Source organism: Petromyzon marinus, chromosome 52 (assembly GCF_048934315.1).
Source record: "Petromyzon marinus isolate PM22_M1 ecotype Great Lakes invasive population chromosome 52, UKy_Petmar_22M1.pri1.0, whole genome shotgun sequence".
Classification (NCBI taxonomy): Eukaryota; Metazoa; Chordata; class Hyperoartia; order Petromyzontiformes; family Petromyzontidae; genus Petromyzon; species Petromyzon marinus.
The window spans coordinates 12,066,155-12,085,772 of NC_133718.1; the positions used below are offsets into that span (position 1 = coordinate 12,066,155).

The window sequence follows — 19,618 nt, forward strand, 5'->3', positions numbered from 1 at the left end:
TGAGGGAAATAAGTATTTGACCCCTCTGCAAAACATGACTTAGTACTTGGTGGCAAAAGCCTTGTTGGCAATCACAGAGGTCAGACGTTTCTTGTAGTTGGCCACCAGGTTTGCACACATCTCAGGAGGGATTTTGTCCCACTCCTCTTTGCAGATCTTCTCCAAGTCATTAAGGTTTCGAGGCTGACGTTTGGCAACTCGAACCTTCAGCTCCCTCCACAGATTTTCTATGGGATTAAGGTCTGGAGACTGGCTAGGCCACTCCAGGACCTTAATGTGCTTCTTCTTGAGCCACTCCTTTGTTGCCTTGGCCGTGTGTTTTGGGTCATTGTCATGCTGGAATACCCATCCACGACCCATTTTCAATGCACTGGCTGAGGGAAGGAGGTTCTCACCCAAGATTTGACGGTACATGGCCCCGTCCATCGTTCCTTTGATGCGGTGAAGTTGTCCTGTCCCCTTAGCAGAAAAACACCCCCAAAGCATAATGTTTCCACCTCCATGTTTGACGGTGGGGATGGTGTTCTTGGGGTCATAGGCAGCATTCCTCCTCCTCCAAACACGGCCAGTTGAGTTGATGCCAAAGAGCTCCATTTTGGTCTCATCTGACCACAACACTTTCACCCAGTTGTCCTCTGAATCATTCAGATGTTCATTGTCAAACTTCAGACGGGCGTGTATATGTGCTTTCTTGAGCAGGGGACCTTGCGGGCGCTGCAGGATTTCAGTCCTTCACGGCATAGTGTGTTACCGATTGTTTTCTTGGTGACTATGGTCCCAGCTGCTTTGAGATCATTGACAAGATCCTCCCGTGTAGTTCTGGGCTGATTCCTTACCGTTCTCATGATCATTGCAGCTCCACGAGATGAGATCTTGCATGGAGCCCCAGGCCGAGGGACATTGACAGTTCTTTTGTGTTTCTTCCATTTGCGAATAATCGCACACACCTGTTGTCACCTTCTCACCAAGCTGCTTGGCAATGGTCTTGTAGCCCATTCCAGCCTTGTGTAGGTCTACAATCTTGTCCCTGACATCCTTGGAGAGCTCTTTGGTCTTGGCCATGGTGTAGAGTTTGGAATCTGATTGATTGATTGCTTCTGTGGACAGGTGTCTTTTTATACAGGTAACAAGCTGAGATTAGGAGCACTCCCTTTAAGAGTGTGCTCCTAATCTCAGCTCGTTACCTGTATAAAAGACACCTTGGAGACAGAAATCTTTCTGATTGAGAGGGGGTCAAATACTTATTTCCCTCATTAAAATGCAAATGAATTTATACAATTTTTGGCATGCGTTTTTCCGGATTTTCTTGTTTGCTATTCTGTCTCTCACTGTTCAAATAAACTTACCATTCTTTGTCAGTGGGCAAAATCAGCAGGGGATCAAATACTTTTTTCCCTCACTGTAGCAGGATGTGGCATTGTCTGCTCGGGCATCACCCAGTGGGGGGGAAATCCTTTGCTTCTGATGGTCTCGTGAGTTGGTGGTGGTGGGGGGCGTGCGGAGTGTGGGATGGGCAGCCTCGGTGTAGGCGAGGGGGCGGCGGCGGTGATGGGGGTGGAGGAGCAGGAAGGCAGGGATTGCATCTCAGAAACGTGACACCGGCAGACGGCCGTGATTCAAATTAACGTGTAAAGCCAGGAAGCCATTTCACTTAGCGGCTGCTGTGCGGTTGTAGGTGCAGTGTAGAGTGTTGGCGGGAGGGGGAGGTGATGGGTAGGCGGTGGTGGAGGAGCGGGAGTGCCGCTGATGCCTCCGAGGTCGGTTCGGGGTGCAGCCGCCGTGCGCTGCTGAGAGCGGATCTGTTTTTATTCCGGCCCGCAGTCGCCGCTCACGGATTGCTGTCGAGCCAGCCGGTCGCTGCGATGCATCGAGAGGACGCACGCGCAGGCCTGGAGGGCCGTTAATTGGGGCGATTTGTCCGTCGCTCCGCATTCATAACGTGGCGTTAATCGCTTGTTTATCGTCGCAGATATTTCCGTCTCGGTGCCAGTCTCGCCGTTTATTATCCCGCAGAATGTTGACTCGGGCAGTACGCAGTCGGCGCGGTCTTGCGTGCCTGAACGCCGCGGCGACTTGTGGGTGTGCGTGTTGCTCACGCGTCCGGCTCGTTGAAGGAGCGGCATCTTAGCGTGGACCACGAGTCCCCGCTATCCCGGACGTGGCGATGCCGGCGTTCCCCTGATCTCCCATCGGGTGTCATCGCGCCACCGAAGGCAGTTTGCACGCGATGGCTTGGCTGCGTTAATTATTTAGCTGCGCCGACAACATCGATAACGTGTGCCCCCTCCCGTGTCAATCCGGAGCGGTGCAAATGTCACGCCGCCAAAGGCGCTGCCGCTCTCTCCTCGACAAAATGGAAGATAAATACGCAGCGTGGGCAGCTGTGCGGGCAGCAGCGTGGGCAGCAGCGTGGGCAGCAGCGTGGGCAGCTGTGCGGGCAGCTGTGCGGGCAGCATGTGCGGCGGGGTTGCCAGTTACATTCCAGAGACAACGCTCCGGCCACTCCAGAGCCTGCGAGCAATGCAATTGTCACGAACCACCTCTGTTAGTCTTTAATAATTGATCGGCCCTAATGCAGGGGCATCAAATAAATTAATAAATAAACCCACACGCGAGCGTCGGCCCTCTGATGATGTCAGCCGCTTGCTCCGTCTCGCCGGAAACGGGGCGAGTGGCACAGAAGAGGAGCGCGTGCGTGCACACGGCTCCTTGCTCGCCTCTGCTCCGCGCCCTCCGGGAGGCGGGGGTGAGGGAGTGGCTCTCTCTCTCCGCGCGTGCGTGAGCACAGCGCCGGCGCGCTGCGCAGAGCGGCTGCGGGGGGGATGGCGGCACGCGTCTGGCTCCGTGTGGAATCGTAGCGGCGCCGTCGTCGCCTGCCACGCGGGATCCTTGGCGCTGCCGCCGACGGAAGAGGGCTTTGAATTGGAATTGGATCGGCGCCGGTGATGTTATTTAATCGCTGTAATTGGCGACGTAGGGGTTTATTTTTTACTTGCATTTTCTTTTGCACAATTACGGTTTTCGTCGGCAGAATAGGCTGGATTAGACGTCTACATCGGCGTGAGCTCTAGAGTGGGGGGCGGGGGGCGCCCTGCGTTTGAGCAGCGTGCTGGCCGCATCGGCGAGCGAGACGCACGGTCGCTGCTTCTTCGCTGCTCCGGCGGTCAGGCGGGCAGCCGCGAGGCGACGCCGCTGGTGACGCCGAGAACGAGAGAGAGAGCGAGAGAGAGAGAGGGAGGACGCGAGGGATTTTGCCGAGCCGGCAATCGGTGCCAAGCTTCCGCCGGCCGTCGAGCCGCGAGAACGACAGCTGCCTCCCTAATGCGGCGGCCGGGGGTGGTGCGGGGGGCGGCGCTGGGGAAGTTGCAAGGACGTGCGCTGACGCCGCTTCACCGCTGTGCCTTTGCCGTCGCTGCCGGCGGAGAGGGCTCGGCGGTTTGAGCTCGTCGGTGGTGGCCGGCCGTGCGGCGCTCTTCATCCCGGGAGCCGCGGGCGTTCGCTCGAGGGAAAGAGGCGAGGCCCTCGCCGCTGGGCGCCTCGCGGGAAGCTGCCGGTCCGTGCGGGGACGAGCCTCGTCGAAGGGATCCACGAAATAAAATGACGTGCGCCGGGCCCTGCGCTGTGATTCTGCGTCCTTAAGGACACGGTCGGGCGGATCCAATTAACATTAATCTGCAAGACGGCGAATTGCACGAGCGCACGAGCGACTCGTCGAATAGCAGGCTCTTCTCTCGTCTGCTGCATCCGTCCTTCGGGAAGTTGCCCCATCAGCAAAAATTGCGTGCATTAGTGCGGCGCTCCCTCGCTCCTCATTTGCATACCTGTTGTGTCCACGCGAAAAAAAAAAAAACCCCGTTATCCTCTTCAGAGACAAAACCCAGCGAGCGGCGGTGAGCGTCGAGGGCCTGTCGGTGCTTGTGGCGCCGATCGCACCGCGCGTCCGGCAAACAAATGAATTGGCCTCGTTCACCGACAGTTTATGCAAAGTAGAGACGCCCGTTCTGCAAAACCTCTCTGCCTGCTGCTGCTGCCTGCTTGCGTGCAATATTCAGGGAAGCAACAACAAGAGACTGGCCTTCTGCGTGGGGTGAAGGACACGGCCGGGGCCGATGCGAAACGTGGGCAGGGTGGCAACGTCACTTGCAGAGATTGACAACAACCAATCCCTCCCCCCTGCGAGGAGCCCACCTCTGGGCGCGTGTGGCAGAACGGCCGTGGCATCGCACCGCGAGCACTCGGCTGGAGGACTGGAGACCTCGGAAAGCGACGCCGCTCGGACGAGCCCCCCCCCCTCCACCGCTCTCCGTGTGACAGCCCCAGATTCCCGGACGTGCGATTGGGGAAATTCCTGCGGGGAGTTTGAGGTGCACTCATTAATATTTTTAATTATCGTCGTCGTCGTCTCAGCCATTGTCTATCCGCTGCTGGACAAAGGCTACCCAACACTCGCTGCCTCTGTCCCGCCGCAGCCCTGCGACGCCACGACCCATCTCACTCGTGCACCCCGAGCGGTCTCCCGTGGTGGTGGTCGTCCACTCGGGCGCCTTGCCCTCATTTGCTTACCGCTGCGTCGTTAGCCTCGGCCGCCGCCCACCGTCCCTTCTAGCCACGACCCGTCCCCGCCCGAGCCAGCTGGCGTCTTTATCAGCGAAGGGGTCCATCGACGAGGCTTGGCGGAGCGGCGGCTGGTCCGGCGGATGGCGGTGGTGCCGATGGTGGCGACGGTGGCGGCGGCGGGGGCGGCGGTGATGGCGGCGAGTGGATGAGCATGATCCTCCTGTTCCTCCTGGGCGTTCACTCTGTGCTGCAGGAGGTGCTCAAGCAGCTTCAGAGCAGCGTGAAGGGAGACACGCTGGAGATGGCGGCGGCAGCCACACCCGAGGCCCTGCTCGATCGTCTGAAGGGTAAACCGTGCGCTGGCACACATCACACACATCACACACATCACACACACATCACACACACATCACACACACATCACACACATCACACACACACATCACACACATCACACACATCACACACACATCACACACATCACACACATCACACACACATCACACACACATCACACACACATCACACACATCACACACACATCACACACACATCACACACATCACACACATCACACACACATCACACACATCACACACACCACACACACATCACACACACATCACACACATCACACACACATCACACACATCACACACACATCACACACACATCACACACCCATCACACACACATCACACACACATCACACACACATCACACACACATCACACACACATCACACACACATCACACACACATCACACACACATCACACATCACACACATCACACACATCACACACACATCACACACACATCACACATCACTCACATCGCACACATCACACACATCACACACATCACACACACATCGCACACATCACACACACACATCACACACATCACACACACACATCACACACATCACACACACATCACACACATCACACACATCTCACACACATCGCTCACATCGCACACATCACACACACATCGCACACATCGCACACATCACACACATCGCTCACATCGCACACATCGCACACATCACACACATCACATACACATCGCACACATCACACACACACATCACACACATCACACACACATCACACACATCACACACATCTCACACACATCGCTCACATCGCACACATCACACACACATCGCACACATCGCACACATCACACACATCGCTCACATCGCACACATCGCACACATCACACACACATCACACACATCGCACACATCGCACACATCACACACACATCACACACACATCACACACACATCACACACATCACACACATCACACACACATCACACACATCGCACACATCACACACATCGCTCACATCGCACACATCACACACATCACACACACATCACACACATCACACACATCACACACACATCACACACATCACACACACATCACACACATCACACATCGCTCACATCGCACACATCACACACATCACACACACATCACACACACATCACACACACATCACACACACATCACACACACATCACACACACATCACACACATCGCACACGTCTCATACATCGCACACATCACACACATCACACACACACACATCGCACACATCACACATCACTCGCATCACACACATCGCGCACACCACACACACCATTAGACAAAGACCCCCCCCCATAAAGCCTCGCATTGTTGGGGCAAGATGTGTTTGCGACCACCTAATGAAGGCCTGCACAGGACAGGAAGGGGTGGGTGACCAATACCAAACCCAGTTCCCTTTGTTGGCCCATTGCTGATCACACACCCCACACACACCTTGAAGAGACCATGTACACGTGACTCACACCACACACGGGCCATACACTCCACGCGTAGACCACGTACACACCATGCACACCACCACTCGCGTAGTGCACACACCATGCGTGCACCATACTACACGCACATACCACAACATACTATGTTGTAACGTGCATGCACCACACATGGACCGTGCACACAGCTTAAACTTCCCACACACTCAGTCTGCTATACCGTTCAACCACCACACTGCAGGTCTCAACAACCCACCCACTCACTCGCCCAACCACACACTCACCCGCTCACCCACCACACCGCACGTCACACACTCACCCATCCACTTACTCACCACACTGCACGTGACAACAACCCACTCACCCGCCACACTGCAGGTCACAACAACACTCACCCACTGGCTCACCACACTGCAGGTCACAACAACACTCACCCATCCACTCACCCACTCACCACACTGCAGGTCACAACAACACTCACCCACTCACCCGCCACACTGCGGGTCACAACAACACTCACCCATCCACTCACTCACCACACTGCAGGTCACAACAACACTCACCCATCCACTCACCCACTCACCACACTGTAGGTCACAACAACACTCACCCATCCACTCACCCACTCACCACACTGCAAGTCACAACAACACTCACCCATCCACTCACCACACTGCAGGTCACAACAACACTCACCCACTCACCCGCCACACTGCGGGTCACAACAACACTCACCCATCCACTCACTCACCACACTGCAGGTCACAACAACACTCACCCATCCACTCACCCACTCACCACACTAGGTCACAACAACACTCACCCATCCACTCACCCACTCACCACACTGCAAGTCACAACAACACTCACCCATCCACTCACCACACTGCAGGTCACAACAACACTCACCCATCCACGCCCTCACCACACTGCAGGTCACAACAACACTCACCCACTCGCTCACCACACTGCAGGTCACAACAACACTCACCCACCCACTCACCCACTCGCCACACTGTAGGTCACAACAACACTCACCCATCCACTCACCCGCCACACTGCAGGTCACAACAACACTCACCCATCCACTCACCCGCCACACTGCAGGTCACAACAACACTCACCCACTCGCCACACTGTAGGTCACAACAACACTCACCCATCCACTCACTCACCACACTGCAGGTCACAACAACACTCACCCATCCGCTCACCCACTCACCACACTGCAGGTCACAACAACACTCACCCATCCGCTCACCCACTCACCACACTGCAGGTCACAACAACACTCACCCACTCACCACACTGCAGGTCACAACAACACTCACCCATCCACTCACTCACTCACCACACTGCAGGTCACAACAACACTCACCCATCCACTCACCACACTGTAGGTCACAACAACACTCACCCACTCACCAAACTGCAGGTCACAACAACACTCACCCACTGACCAAACTGCAGGTCACAACAACACTCACCCACTCACCGCACTGCAGGTCACAACAACACTCACCCACTCACCACACTGCAGGTCACAACAACACTCACCCATCCACTCACCACACTGTAGGTCACAACAACACTCACCCATCCACTCGCCACACTGTAGGTCACAACAACACTCACCCACTCACCACACTGTAGGTCACAACAACACTCACCCACTCACCACACTGTAGGTCACAACAACACTCACCCACTCACCACACTGTAGGTCACAACAACACTCACCCACTCACCAAACTGCAGGTCACAACAACACTCACCCACTCACCACACTGCAGGTCACAACAACACTCACCCATCCACTCACCACACTGTAGGTCACAACAACACTCACCCATCCACTCACCACACTGTAGGTCACAACAACACTCACCCACTCACCACACTGCAGGTCACAACAACACTCACCCATCCACTCACCCACTCGCCACACTGCAGGTCACAACAACACTCACCCACTCACCACACTGTAGGTCACAACAACACTCACCCATCCACTCACCACACTGTAGGTCACAACAACACTCACCCATCCACTCACCACACTGCAGGTCACAACAACACTCACCCACTCACCACACTGCAGGTCACAACAACACTCACCCATCCACTCACTCACCAAACTGTAGGTCACAACAACACCCATCCACTCGCCACACTGTAGGTCACCTTACTTCTCTGACTGCTTCTTTCCTCGCACTGCTCCACTTTTGAATTCCCCTCCCATCATCGTCTCCTTCCCCCCCAGCTCTGACATTAATAACCTCACTCAATTCAAGGACCGTGTCACGATACTCTTCATCTATTACAACTCTGATACGTTTGCTCTTTGTTGCTGGCCACTTGACGTTCTGGGCTTTTGGGCCATGTGCTTAGCAACGGTTTGAAAACGAGCAAACTAAATCTGCACGCAAGTTCCAAGTTGATTTTATTTTGCCAGTTGAGAAGTCACAACAGCCAGGATAAGAGACTCATTTGCACGAGTGGCCTGAGTCACCAAAACATTCACACGCAGCCTTTCGAAATCAATGTTATGATTCATAATTGATTTCTTGTGTCAGATCGTGTAAATTAAATTTGGTCGAAGCTATGACAAACCTCTATCACCATGTAATTATATATACAAACCTTTAACACAATTTATCATGATCTAACACAACATTGTAATTTATTCAAATACGTTAAACTTCATGTACCACTTCCTGCCTCACCACCTCCAGCCCAAGAAGACTGGAGGACATTTTCACAATCCTGGCAACCGCTGGTTGTAACCACCAGCGAGGCGCCCACACCCATTTGTTCCATGAGTATAGATCCCTCTCCAGCGACAACGCTGGCGGTGCTGCTCAAGCACTAATACATCGGCCACGTTTGTTTCACGGCAGCTTTATTAATCGGCCACGTTGGGTGGAGGAGGGTGTACGACACAACACATTTGACTCACAATGGCGATCTGACCCAAGAATAAATTGTGAACACGCAGCTACGGCCAATTAACCAGGACGCGCGCCGCTCCATTCTTGCCATCCTCGCAGAGGCTTTTGGCCGCCCATCGAACAAAGACGGTCACCGCATCGCGCGCTTTCAGATGCGCTTTTGCGGCCGTCTGGAACGCTCTTCCGTCTGATTGTTAGGAAGGCACTGGAGCTATGCACTTTTAAATCATCATCTAGATTGAAAACAAATGTATTTAGAACTGCTTTTTGTGTTTAGTTTTTTGTCCTTCCCCCACACCTCTGATTATCTCGGTTGGCTACGTACTGTATGAAAGAATTTTGATTTAAAGCTTTCGTGACTGCAGCGATTCATATTCTTGGTTCTTTCCCTTCAGCGTGACTTATTATTTTATTGTTTCTATTTTATTGTTTCCCTTCAACGTGACTTTACCGAAAGAACCAAGAATATGTATGAAAGAAGTTCAACATTGTACATACGTGTGCGCACATTGCCGCCCGGCGCAGACCTGGAGGGCGTGTGCCGTGGCGGGGTGAAGCTGCGCTCAAAGGTGGTGCTGTGCAGCAACGGTGGCGACGGATCGCCGCTGTCGAGCCGCTCGGGCGACAGCAGCCCGACCGCGGGCGGCGGCGGCGGCGGCAGCAGCAGCAGCACCGCATCGGCGGGCACCACCGGGGCGGGTGGGCACAAACCGCGGAGCTGCCTCAACGGCAGCCGCAGGAGCGCGGGTTACCTGGAGGAGCTGGAGAAGGAGAGGTACTGCGGGGCGGGGGTTGGGGTGCTCGCTCTCACCTGTGTGCTCCGTTGCTTAGCCGGGCTGCGGCGGTGGTGGCGGTGATGGCGGCGGTGGTGGTGGCTGTGCTGCACGCGGCCTGTGGTCCAGTCCTGTGGAGGAGGCAACAGTGAGGGCTGGTGGATCGCACAGAATTGAAAATGCATTTCCGTCGGCGTAGAGGAGGAGCTGTACCCTGGCTCACCGAGAGAAGGCGGTACAGCAAGTGGGCTCAAGTCCTGTTTACATTGTACGGGGATCGAGTGTTGCCCCCTCATGTGTGTGGGTTTTCTCCGGGTGCTCCGGTTTCCACCTCCGATTCACCGCCTGGCTGCCTTCCCACTTGTCTGTGGGTCCTCGTCAGGCCTCTGAAGTCGTTCTCTCTCTACGAGAGTGAGTAAATACACTGTGCGCTTTACAATATTACATTATAATAATCACATCACCAGATTCAATTGTAATAAGCACATTACAAGATGACATAATAATTATTCATGATCATAATATACATCATCGCAGTGTGGCGGGTGAGTGGGTTGTTGTCACGTGCAGTGTGGTGAGTAAGTGGATGGGTGAGTGTGTGGGTGAATGTGTTGTGATGACGTGCGGTGTGGTGGGTGAGCGGGTGAGTGGGTGGTTGGGCGAGTAAGTGGGCGGGTTTTAGAAGGGGGCACCCCCCCCCCCCGGTGGCAGCTGACTGTGTGTGGCACAAGGGTCGGTGACTGTGTGGCACCGTGCGTGGCACCGTGCGTGGCACTGTGCGTGGCACTGTGCGTGGCACCGTGCGTGGCACCGTGCGTGGCACCGTGTGTGGCACCGTGTGTGGCACCGTGTGTGGCACTGTGTGTGGCACAAGAGTTGGTGAAGGAAGGTGGGGGGGGAACCCACCGGGGGGACCTATTTGAGATATCAACCGGTCAACAATGTTAGCCACGGCGGGGAATTGAGCTGGGGTTCACCAGGTTCTCGGCTTGCTGTGCGTGGTATTCACAGATAGTGTTGGTAACTGACTTTGTATTTTAAACCAGGTGAGAGCGTGCAGAGAGAGAGTCCAAAGATATTTTTTTCTCAAGCGATCTGGGTCGGAACAAGTACAGCCAGAAAAAACGAAACGGAACTCCGGTGCGGTGAAACACACGGCAGTACAGAATGAGGAACACGTTTAGAATGTTAATTTGAAGTGCAATTTCGAAGATTGATCAGTTGGAAGAAGATTTATCCGTTCATTTCTCAAGAATCAATAAAGATGCACTTTTACAAATTAAACAGGCTTGGGGTAGATTGATGATAATACAACCTGAATGTGTCGGGCATTGTATAACTGTTCTACGATTATAATGCAATTGTGCATCTCGCCACGTTCGGAACAACAAAGAATGCCCCTGAAGGAGTCGTTGTAGAACTAATTTTGAGGCCACTTGTCAGCACGAGTGGTGCACATGGCAGTCGAACTGAAATGTTTTAATTCCCCCCTGGATAGTTCACAATGAAGTGTTAATGTGGTGATGGTGGTATATATGTGCAGCCATCGGTGACCTGGCTGATCCCATCAACTCCACGACACTTCGGAACCCAGTTTAATCACAACCCAGGCTATGCAAGTCTATTCGTGTCTTATACGAGTCCGTGGGTCTCTGTGCGAGCTTGCGTGGCTCTATGTGAATGTATGGGGATCTATTGGAGTCATTTGTGACCAAGCGGGAACCATCAACTCCTTGAGAACCAGGGGTATCATCACGGTTTGGGCGCGAAGAACCGGGATTCACACCCACATTTTTATCAGTGCCGGCTCGGTTGGCAACGCCACGGCCATTATGAACCTCCCCGTAATCCTCCCAGCTGGCTCGAGACTCCGCTTACAGGAGACAATTACAAAACATTGCTGCGTTTTGTAATCCGGCGTCGAAAGCAAGTGATATAAAATAAGAATGATGTAGCCGAACAAATTATTATTGTGTCGGCTCACCGCTCAGTTGAGCTGAAACAGTAACAATAATTTTGATGCATTGTTAAATGCATGTACACCATGCGACAAGTTGAATTTTGTTTGGCTCTGTTGGGTGGTGCAGGGTTCTTAACGACAAACATTTGGCCGGATGATTAAACAATAGTTTAACCCAATGTACTGAGTCATTATATTGGTCATGGCGAAGACCTACTCCACATTGAAATATATACAAAACTAATTGTGGAAGCTCCCCCGCCTCCTGACGAAACGTGGCCCTGGTCCATGAACGAGGGTAACCAACGATGGAGTCATCGACTGAGCGCTTGACCCCGTGGTTGGCGAGTCGCGTGTTTTGTAATCGCTTCCCGGTACCTTCTGGGCCGAGGGGCTCAGTCCATCCTTGCGTCATCATCGCCCCCCCCTCCGTCCCCACCATCCCACCTATCCCACCCAGGTGCTCGTCGCCCGCTATCAGCCGGTCGTCATCGTGACGGCTCCCCTTGTGGGTCCCTGTGTTAAGAATGTAATGATTCCTTCCCATCGCTGCCACCCTCCACCACCACGACCACTTTCTCCCACCTTTTCCCCCGAATCTGATGGATCGTCATGATTCAAGATAGTGGTTTGATGAAAGGACTGACTCCATCTTGTCTTTTTTCACTTTCATCTCTATTATCAGTCTCGCTTGCATTGTCCGTCTAAATCAAACGGTCTCCTTTGTACTGTCTGTCTCATCTGTACTGTGTTGTTGTTACTGTCTGTCTCATCTGTACTGTGTTGTTGGTACTGTCTGTCTCTGTACTGTGTTGGTACTGTCTGTATCATCTGTACTGTGTTGTTGTTACTGTCTGTCTCATCTGTACTGTGTTGTTGTTACTGTCTGTCTCATCTGTACTGTGTTGTTGGTACTGTCTGTCTCATCTGTACTGTGTTGTTGGTACTGTCTGTCTCATCTGTACTGTTGGTACTGTCTGTCTCATCTGTACTGTGTTGTTGTTACTGTCTGTCTCATCTGTACTGTGTTGTTGGTACTGTCTGTCTCATCTGTACTGTGTTGTTGGTACTGTCTGTCTCATCTGTACTGTGTTGTTGTTACTGTCTGTCTCATCTGTACTGTGTTGTTGTTACTGTCTGTCTCATCTGTACTGTAGGTACTGTCTGTGTCATCTGTACTGTGTTGTTGGTACTGTCTGTCTCATCTGTACTGTGTTGTTGTTACTGTCTGTCTCATCTGTACTGTTGGTACTGTCTGTCTCATCTGTACTGTGTTGTTGTTACTGTCTGTCTCATCTGTACTGTTGGTACTGTCTGTCTCATCTGTACTGTGTTGTTGGTACTGTCTGTCTCATCTGTACTGTGTTGTTGGTACTGTCTGTCTCATCTGTACTGTCTCAGTCATGCCGTCCGTCTCGTTTGTGCGGCCTCGTTTGTCTATAGCACGCTCCGTTGTGTGTGCTCTCCGCACCGTCTCCCTTGCACCGCTTTTATCCGTGCCGCGTGCCCTGCCCTGTTGTCCCCTTCTCCTTTATTCCATCTCCTTCGTTACGCCCGTTAAGTCTGTGGGTGTCATTTACACCAATTACGAATTCGGATCCATCGATCGGATCGTAGGCCGCACGGTTCTATCGGTTCGGCTCCTCCCCAGGGATCGTTGCGACGAGCGAGCCCTGTGTGCTGCCACAGCAACACTGGTCGGGCAGTCCGCCGAGACGGTGATGCCGATCTCGCCCTCCCACCCGCTCGGCACTTAGGGCTTTTGTTGTCAAGCGTGCGTTATTCATTCGTCGTCCAGCGGCAGAGATCTTTTGCCCTGGATCGCCAGGAGAAGACAGTACGTGAAAGAAGTGGACTCCACCTGCTCCATCTGTACGGGATGTCGGGTTTCCCCCTCGCTCGCAACGCGTGGATTTTCTCCGGGCGTTCCGGTTTCCTTGCACATTTATAAACATTCAATAATTGGCCAATAACACCTTCACAGGAAGGTCGGGCCATTGTTGGCGCTGGCTGATGGCGTGGCTGCCTTCCTGCTCGTCTGCGGTTCCTCCTCACGCCTCCGAGTCGTCCTCTCTCTGTCGACGAGAGTGCGCGAACACTTTGGCAGCGGCGGGGCATTGCAAGTTGGCATTATTATTAGAAAGAATCGCGTAGAAACCCACTGACTCACACCAATGACTCATCAAAGCACGCAGAGACTCGTAGACGACTCGGAGAACCGGTGGGACCGGCGGTCAGTTGATTGCTGTTCGGGACGGTGGCGTTCACGCAGATCTACAGCAGAGTTATCAGCGACGCAGTGATTGGTGTTTGTTTTGTTCCGCTTATTTACCCAGGAAAGGCTCACCGATTTTCCAGGCTGTTGTTCCAGGCGGGTCCTACCAAGGTTGCTTGCTTCTCTGTGCGGTCTGAATTGAGTTATTAGCAGGTACTTTTTCAGTCTTGAGGGGTTTTGGCCAATTGCAGTTACATTGTACGAATTAAAATTAATTTATTTTAGCTCCAAGAGGAAACCGTCGAACCTGGAGAAACGCCATGCAGATCAGGTTGAGAACATACAAACTCTACACAGACAGGCGCCCGAATCGGGAATCGAACCCAGGGCCCTTTTTGCTGCGGGACACGAGTGCTACAACCGCGCTGCCAACATGCCGACATAAACACGACGCGATGTGGATTGCATGGCGTGTGAATGCGACCGCGTCTCGAGACGCTGTGACGGCGCCGTTCCTTTGTGCGAGCGCTGCCACACGCAGCCTGCCAGGAGGGGCAGGGTGTGGCCACGGCTGTGACATCCGCACAAAGGGACCAGGGCCGCTCGCGATGTAACCGGCCTATGACGCATCAAGCGGCATCGGTTCTCACGCGCGCGATGGTTTACGACGATTCGCCGTTCTTTGGCAATCCACTACGCGGTGTCGGTGGTCACAGCGCTTGTTTGGGGACGGTGACAATGGCCTGCTAGCGGCAGCGCGTTTGCCACTCGTTGCGACGGTTTACGGTTCGAATCCGGCAGGCCACCCCAATTACCACCGCGGGTATAATAATCATAATCGTGGTAAAGGTGCGAGGCGCCGTCTGCTCCGCATTGGAGGGTAAAGATCCCCCCTGATGTCATTCGCGAAAGCAGCCCTTTTTGTGCGCTGGTGTCAGGGTCTGCATTTAACAAATTAAAAAATGTCACCGCAAATAACTCAATTGGGATTGTACCCACAGCGCAGCACTCATCACCCCTGACTGGCAACAGACTAATGCCCGAGATTACTCTTGCACAGAAAGAGCATTTCAGTGAGAGGGAGAGAGCAAGTCAGTGGGAGAGAGCAAGTCAGTGAGAGAGAGAGCGAGTGAGAGAGAGAGCGAGTGAGAGAGAGAGAGCGAGTGAGAGAGAGAGCAAGTCAGTGAGAGAGAGAGCAAGTCAGTGAGAGAGAGAGAGAGAGAGCGAGTGTAAGAGAGTGAGAGAGAGAGAGCGAGAGCAAGTCAGTGAGAGAGAGAGAGCAAGTCAGTGAGAGAGAGAGAGCAAGTCAGTGGGAGAGAGCAAGTCAGTGAGAGAGAGCAAGTCAGTGAGAGAGCGAGCGAGTGTGAGAGAGTGAGAGAGAGTGAGAGAGAGAGCAAGTCAGTGAGAGAGAGAGCAAGTCAGTGGGAGAGAGCAAGTCAGTGAGAGAGAGAGAGCAATCGAGTGAGAGAGCGAGTCAGTGAGTGAGAGAGAGCGAGCGAGTGAGAGAGAGAGCGAGTGAGAGAGAGAGAGAAAGTCAGTGAGAGAGAGAGAGCGAGTCAGTGAGTGAGAGAGCGAGCGAGTGTGAGAGCGAGTCAGTGAGAGCGAGAGAGCAAGTCAGTGAGAGAGCAAGCGAGGTGAGAGAGCAAGCGAGTGAGAGAGCAAGCGAATGGCCCAACCTCTAATCCGACCCCACAGTGCCCTATTGATTTCTGTCTCCTATGGCATCATGGCAGGATGCGTTAATAATCAACAGAGAGGACCCCGTATCGATGTCGCAGCTGAGTGCATCCTTGGCTAAAACGCAGAGCGTCGCGTTGCTTACGCTGGCTCAATACCGCACGCACAGACTGGGTTTGTTTTATTTACAGTTTTTTGTCTTCCAATTCTAATATTACAACCCACCACCTCCGGGCTCCACCATTACCACAGGATGATCGGGCGATCTCGTTGGGAAATCGGGCAAAAGTGACGAAACGTAACCCCCCAGGCTACAGCGAACGGCCTTCAGGCTTCAGGAAGATGACACCGTGGAACTTCTTCTGACAAATCCCTTCAGTTGCTTCTCACCCCATGCTAGGTGGCCACTGCAGCGTCTCGCACGCCCCACGCTCGAGGCGTTTGTCACGTGTCAGTCAAACCGAGTCGTTTTTTGTACTCCTCAAAGCTGGATTATAATTTAAGTGAGAAACGAGTTTACCCTTGTCGTTTTTGAGGAGCGAACTCCTCAAATTCCCTCGTCTCTGAACTCGGGATAGTTCGCAGTGAACTCCTCCACCCCCACAGATAAATGAGACGCCGTCCTCCCCAACCCGCCGATCCCTCCGCTGGCTCCCAACCCAGTCCCAGATAAACCTCCGGGTCGTCCCGACCGTCATGAAGATCCTCCATCGACCCGCCTTTGCTTACCTCTCCCCTCTCTCTGTCTCACTCTACTCCCCTCCACGCACTTTGCTGGCGCTCCCTCATCCCGGTGCATGATGTCCCTCGGCCCACGGTGCGATTGCACCGCCTGCACACTCGTCAGCTACGCCTGCTGCGTTGGGAATCCCTTTCCGGGCTCTCTCTTCGCTGCAGAATTTGCCGTGCTGCCTACATTCCTCCGCACGGGCGTGTCAATACTTGTGACACGTCAATACTTGTGACACAGACGTGTCAATACTTGTGACACAGACGTCAATACTTGTGACACAGACGTGTCAATACTTGTGACACGGGCTAGTCAATATTTGTGACACAGACGTCAATACTTGTGACACAGACGTGTCAATACTTGTGACACAGACGTCAATACTTGTGACACAGACGTGTCAATACTTGTGACACGGGCTAGTCAATACTTGTGACACAGACGTCAATACTTGTGACACAGACGTGTCAATACTTGTGACACGGGCTAGTCAATACTTGTGACACGTCAATACTTGTGACACAGACGTCAATACTTGTGACACAGACGTGTCAATACTTGTGACACGTCAATACTTGTGACACAGACGTCAATACTTGTGACACAGACGTGTCAATACTTGTGACACGTCAATACTTGTGACACGGACGTCAATACTTGTGACACGTCAATACTTGTGACACGGACGTCAATACTTGTGACACGGGCTAGTCAATACTTGTGACACGGACGTCAATACTTGTGACACAGACGTCAATACTTGTGACACAGACGTGTCAATACTTGTGACACGCTAGTCAATACTTGTGACACGGGCTAGTCAATACTTGTGACACGTCAATACTTGTGACACAGACGTCAATACTTGTGACACAGACGTCAATACTCGTGACACGGGCTAGTCAATACTTGTGACACAGACGTCAATACTTGTGACACGGACGTCAATACTTGTGACACGGGCTAGTCAATACTTGTGACACGTCAATACTTGTGACACGTCAATACTTGTGACACGTCAATACTTGTGACACGGGCTAGTCAATACTTGTGACACAGACGTCAATACTTGTGACACGGGCTAGTCAATACTTGTGACACGGACGTCAATACTTGTGACACAGACGTCAATACTTGTGACACAGACGTGTCAATACTTGTGACACACTAGTCAATACTTGTGACACGGGCTAGTCAATACTTGTGACACATCAATACTTGTGACACAGACGTCAATACTTGTGACACAGACGTCAATACTCGTGACACGGGCTAGTCAATACTTGTGACACAGACGTCAATACTTGTGACACGGACGTCAATACTTGTGACACGGGCTAGTCAATACTTGTGACACGTCAATACTTGTGACACGTCAATACTTGTGACACGTCAATACTTGTGACACGGGCTAGTCAATACTTGTGACACAGACGTCAATACTTGTGACACGGGCTAGTCAATGCTTGTGACACAGATGTGTCAATACTTGTGACACGGACGTCAATACTTGTGACACAGACGTCAATACTTGTGACACGGACGTGTCAATACTTGTGACACGGGCTAGTCAATACTTGTGACACAGACGCGTCAATACTTGTGACACGGGCTAGTCAATACTTGTGACACGGGCTAGTCAATACTTGTGACACGTCAATACTTGTGACACGGGCTAGTCAATACTTGTGACACAGACGTCAATACTTGTGACACGGGCTAGTCAATACTTGTGACACAGATGTGTCAATACTTGTGACACGGACGTCAATACTTGTGACACAGACGTCAATACTTGTGACACGGACGTGTCAATACTTGTGACACGGGCTAGTCAATACTTGTGACACAGACGTCAATACTTGTGACACAGACGTCAATACTTGTGACACGTCAATACTTGTGACACGGACGTCAATACTCGTGACACAGACGTCAATACTTGTGACACGGGCTAGTCAATACTTGTGACACGGGCTAGTCAATACTTGTGACACAGACGTCAATACTTGTGACACAGACGTCAATACTTGTGACACGGACGTGTCAATACTTGTGACACGGGCTAGTCAATACTTGTGACACGGACGTGTCAATACTTGTGACACGGGCTAGTCAATACTTGTGACACGTCAATACTTGTGACACGTCAATACTTGTGACACGGGCTAGTCAATACTTGTGACACGTCAATACTTGTGACACGGGCTAGTCAATACTTGTGACACGTCAATACTTGTGACACGTCAATACTTGTGACACAGATGCGCGCGGTTTGTCGTGCGTCTGCGCTCGTACCCTCTGTGTGCGGTGGCGGCAGCGACACGCTGGAGAGCGTGAACGACGGTTGTTGCATTCTCATTTATTTTCTCTCCCTCTCTCCGTTTCTGGGTCCTGTTTGGCCGTGGCCGATGAATGGAAAGGGAATTCAAAGCGGTGGTGGCGGGGGGGGGGTGTGGTGGGGGGGGGGGGGGCACTGCCGCCACACACGCATTGCTTTGCCGGTTTGTTGAGACGCGAGAGCCTCGTTGCTCCCGCACCAAGTTGCTATGGTGTGGAGCAGCCCCGCTGATGAGAGGGGCCCTTTATTTCGCCTTTTCTTTAACCGCATACAAAACGACGCGCACTGCATGAAGAGTCGAGCGAATGTATCCCACAAGCCGGGGGCGGAGGGGCCCTCCACCCCTGGCGCCGTCGTTCATTGACGTGAATTTAATAAACGTGCACGCGTTGCGGTGCCCTTTTGGTTTAATCCACTGCCGGATGAGGGCCCTCCCCACGCCCAGGTGTGGGTCTTGGGGTTTACTTTGACCATACTTCACCGACCTGGTCAATGCAGGTCGCCGAATGGTGGTATAGATTATTCTGCACTGCTGTCTGCCACGTAGACCCGCAGCAGCCTATAGCACCTGTGTGTGCGTGCTGGTCGCCTATAC

The 19,618-nt window shown here is 52.8% G+C and overlaps 1 protein-coding gene across 3 annotated transcripts in view; it reads left to right on the plus strand.

The window, feature by feature from the left end:
- The window catches only part of APC2 (APC regulator of Wnt signaling pathway 2), an 86,568-nt gene that overhangs the window by 19,840 nt on the left and 47,110 nt on the right, over positions 1-19,618 (plus strand). For 2 of the 3 annotated variants that reach the window (XM_032974008.2, XM_032974009.2), the window contains exons 1-3: positions 1,624-4,364; positions 4,811-4,904; positions 9,853-10,102. In XM_032974008.2, the coding sequence (XP_032829899.2) occupies positions 4,110-4,364; positions 4,811-4,904; positions 9,853-10,102 (599 nt within the window). In that variant the 5' untranslated portion in view covers positions 1,624-4,109. Of the gene's footprint in view, positions 1-1,623; positions 4,365-4,810; positions 4,905-9,852; positions 10,103-19,618 lie in introns of those variants that run through there. The other variant, XM_032974010.2, reaches the window with a different exon arrangement.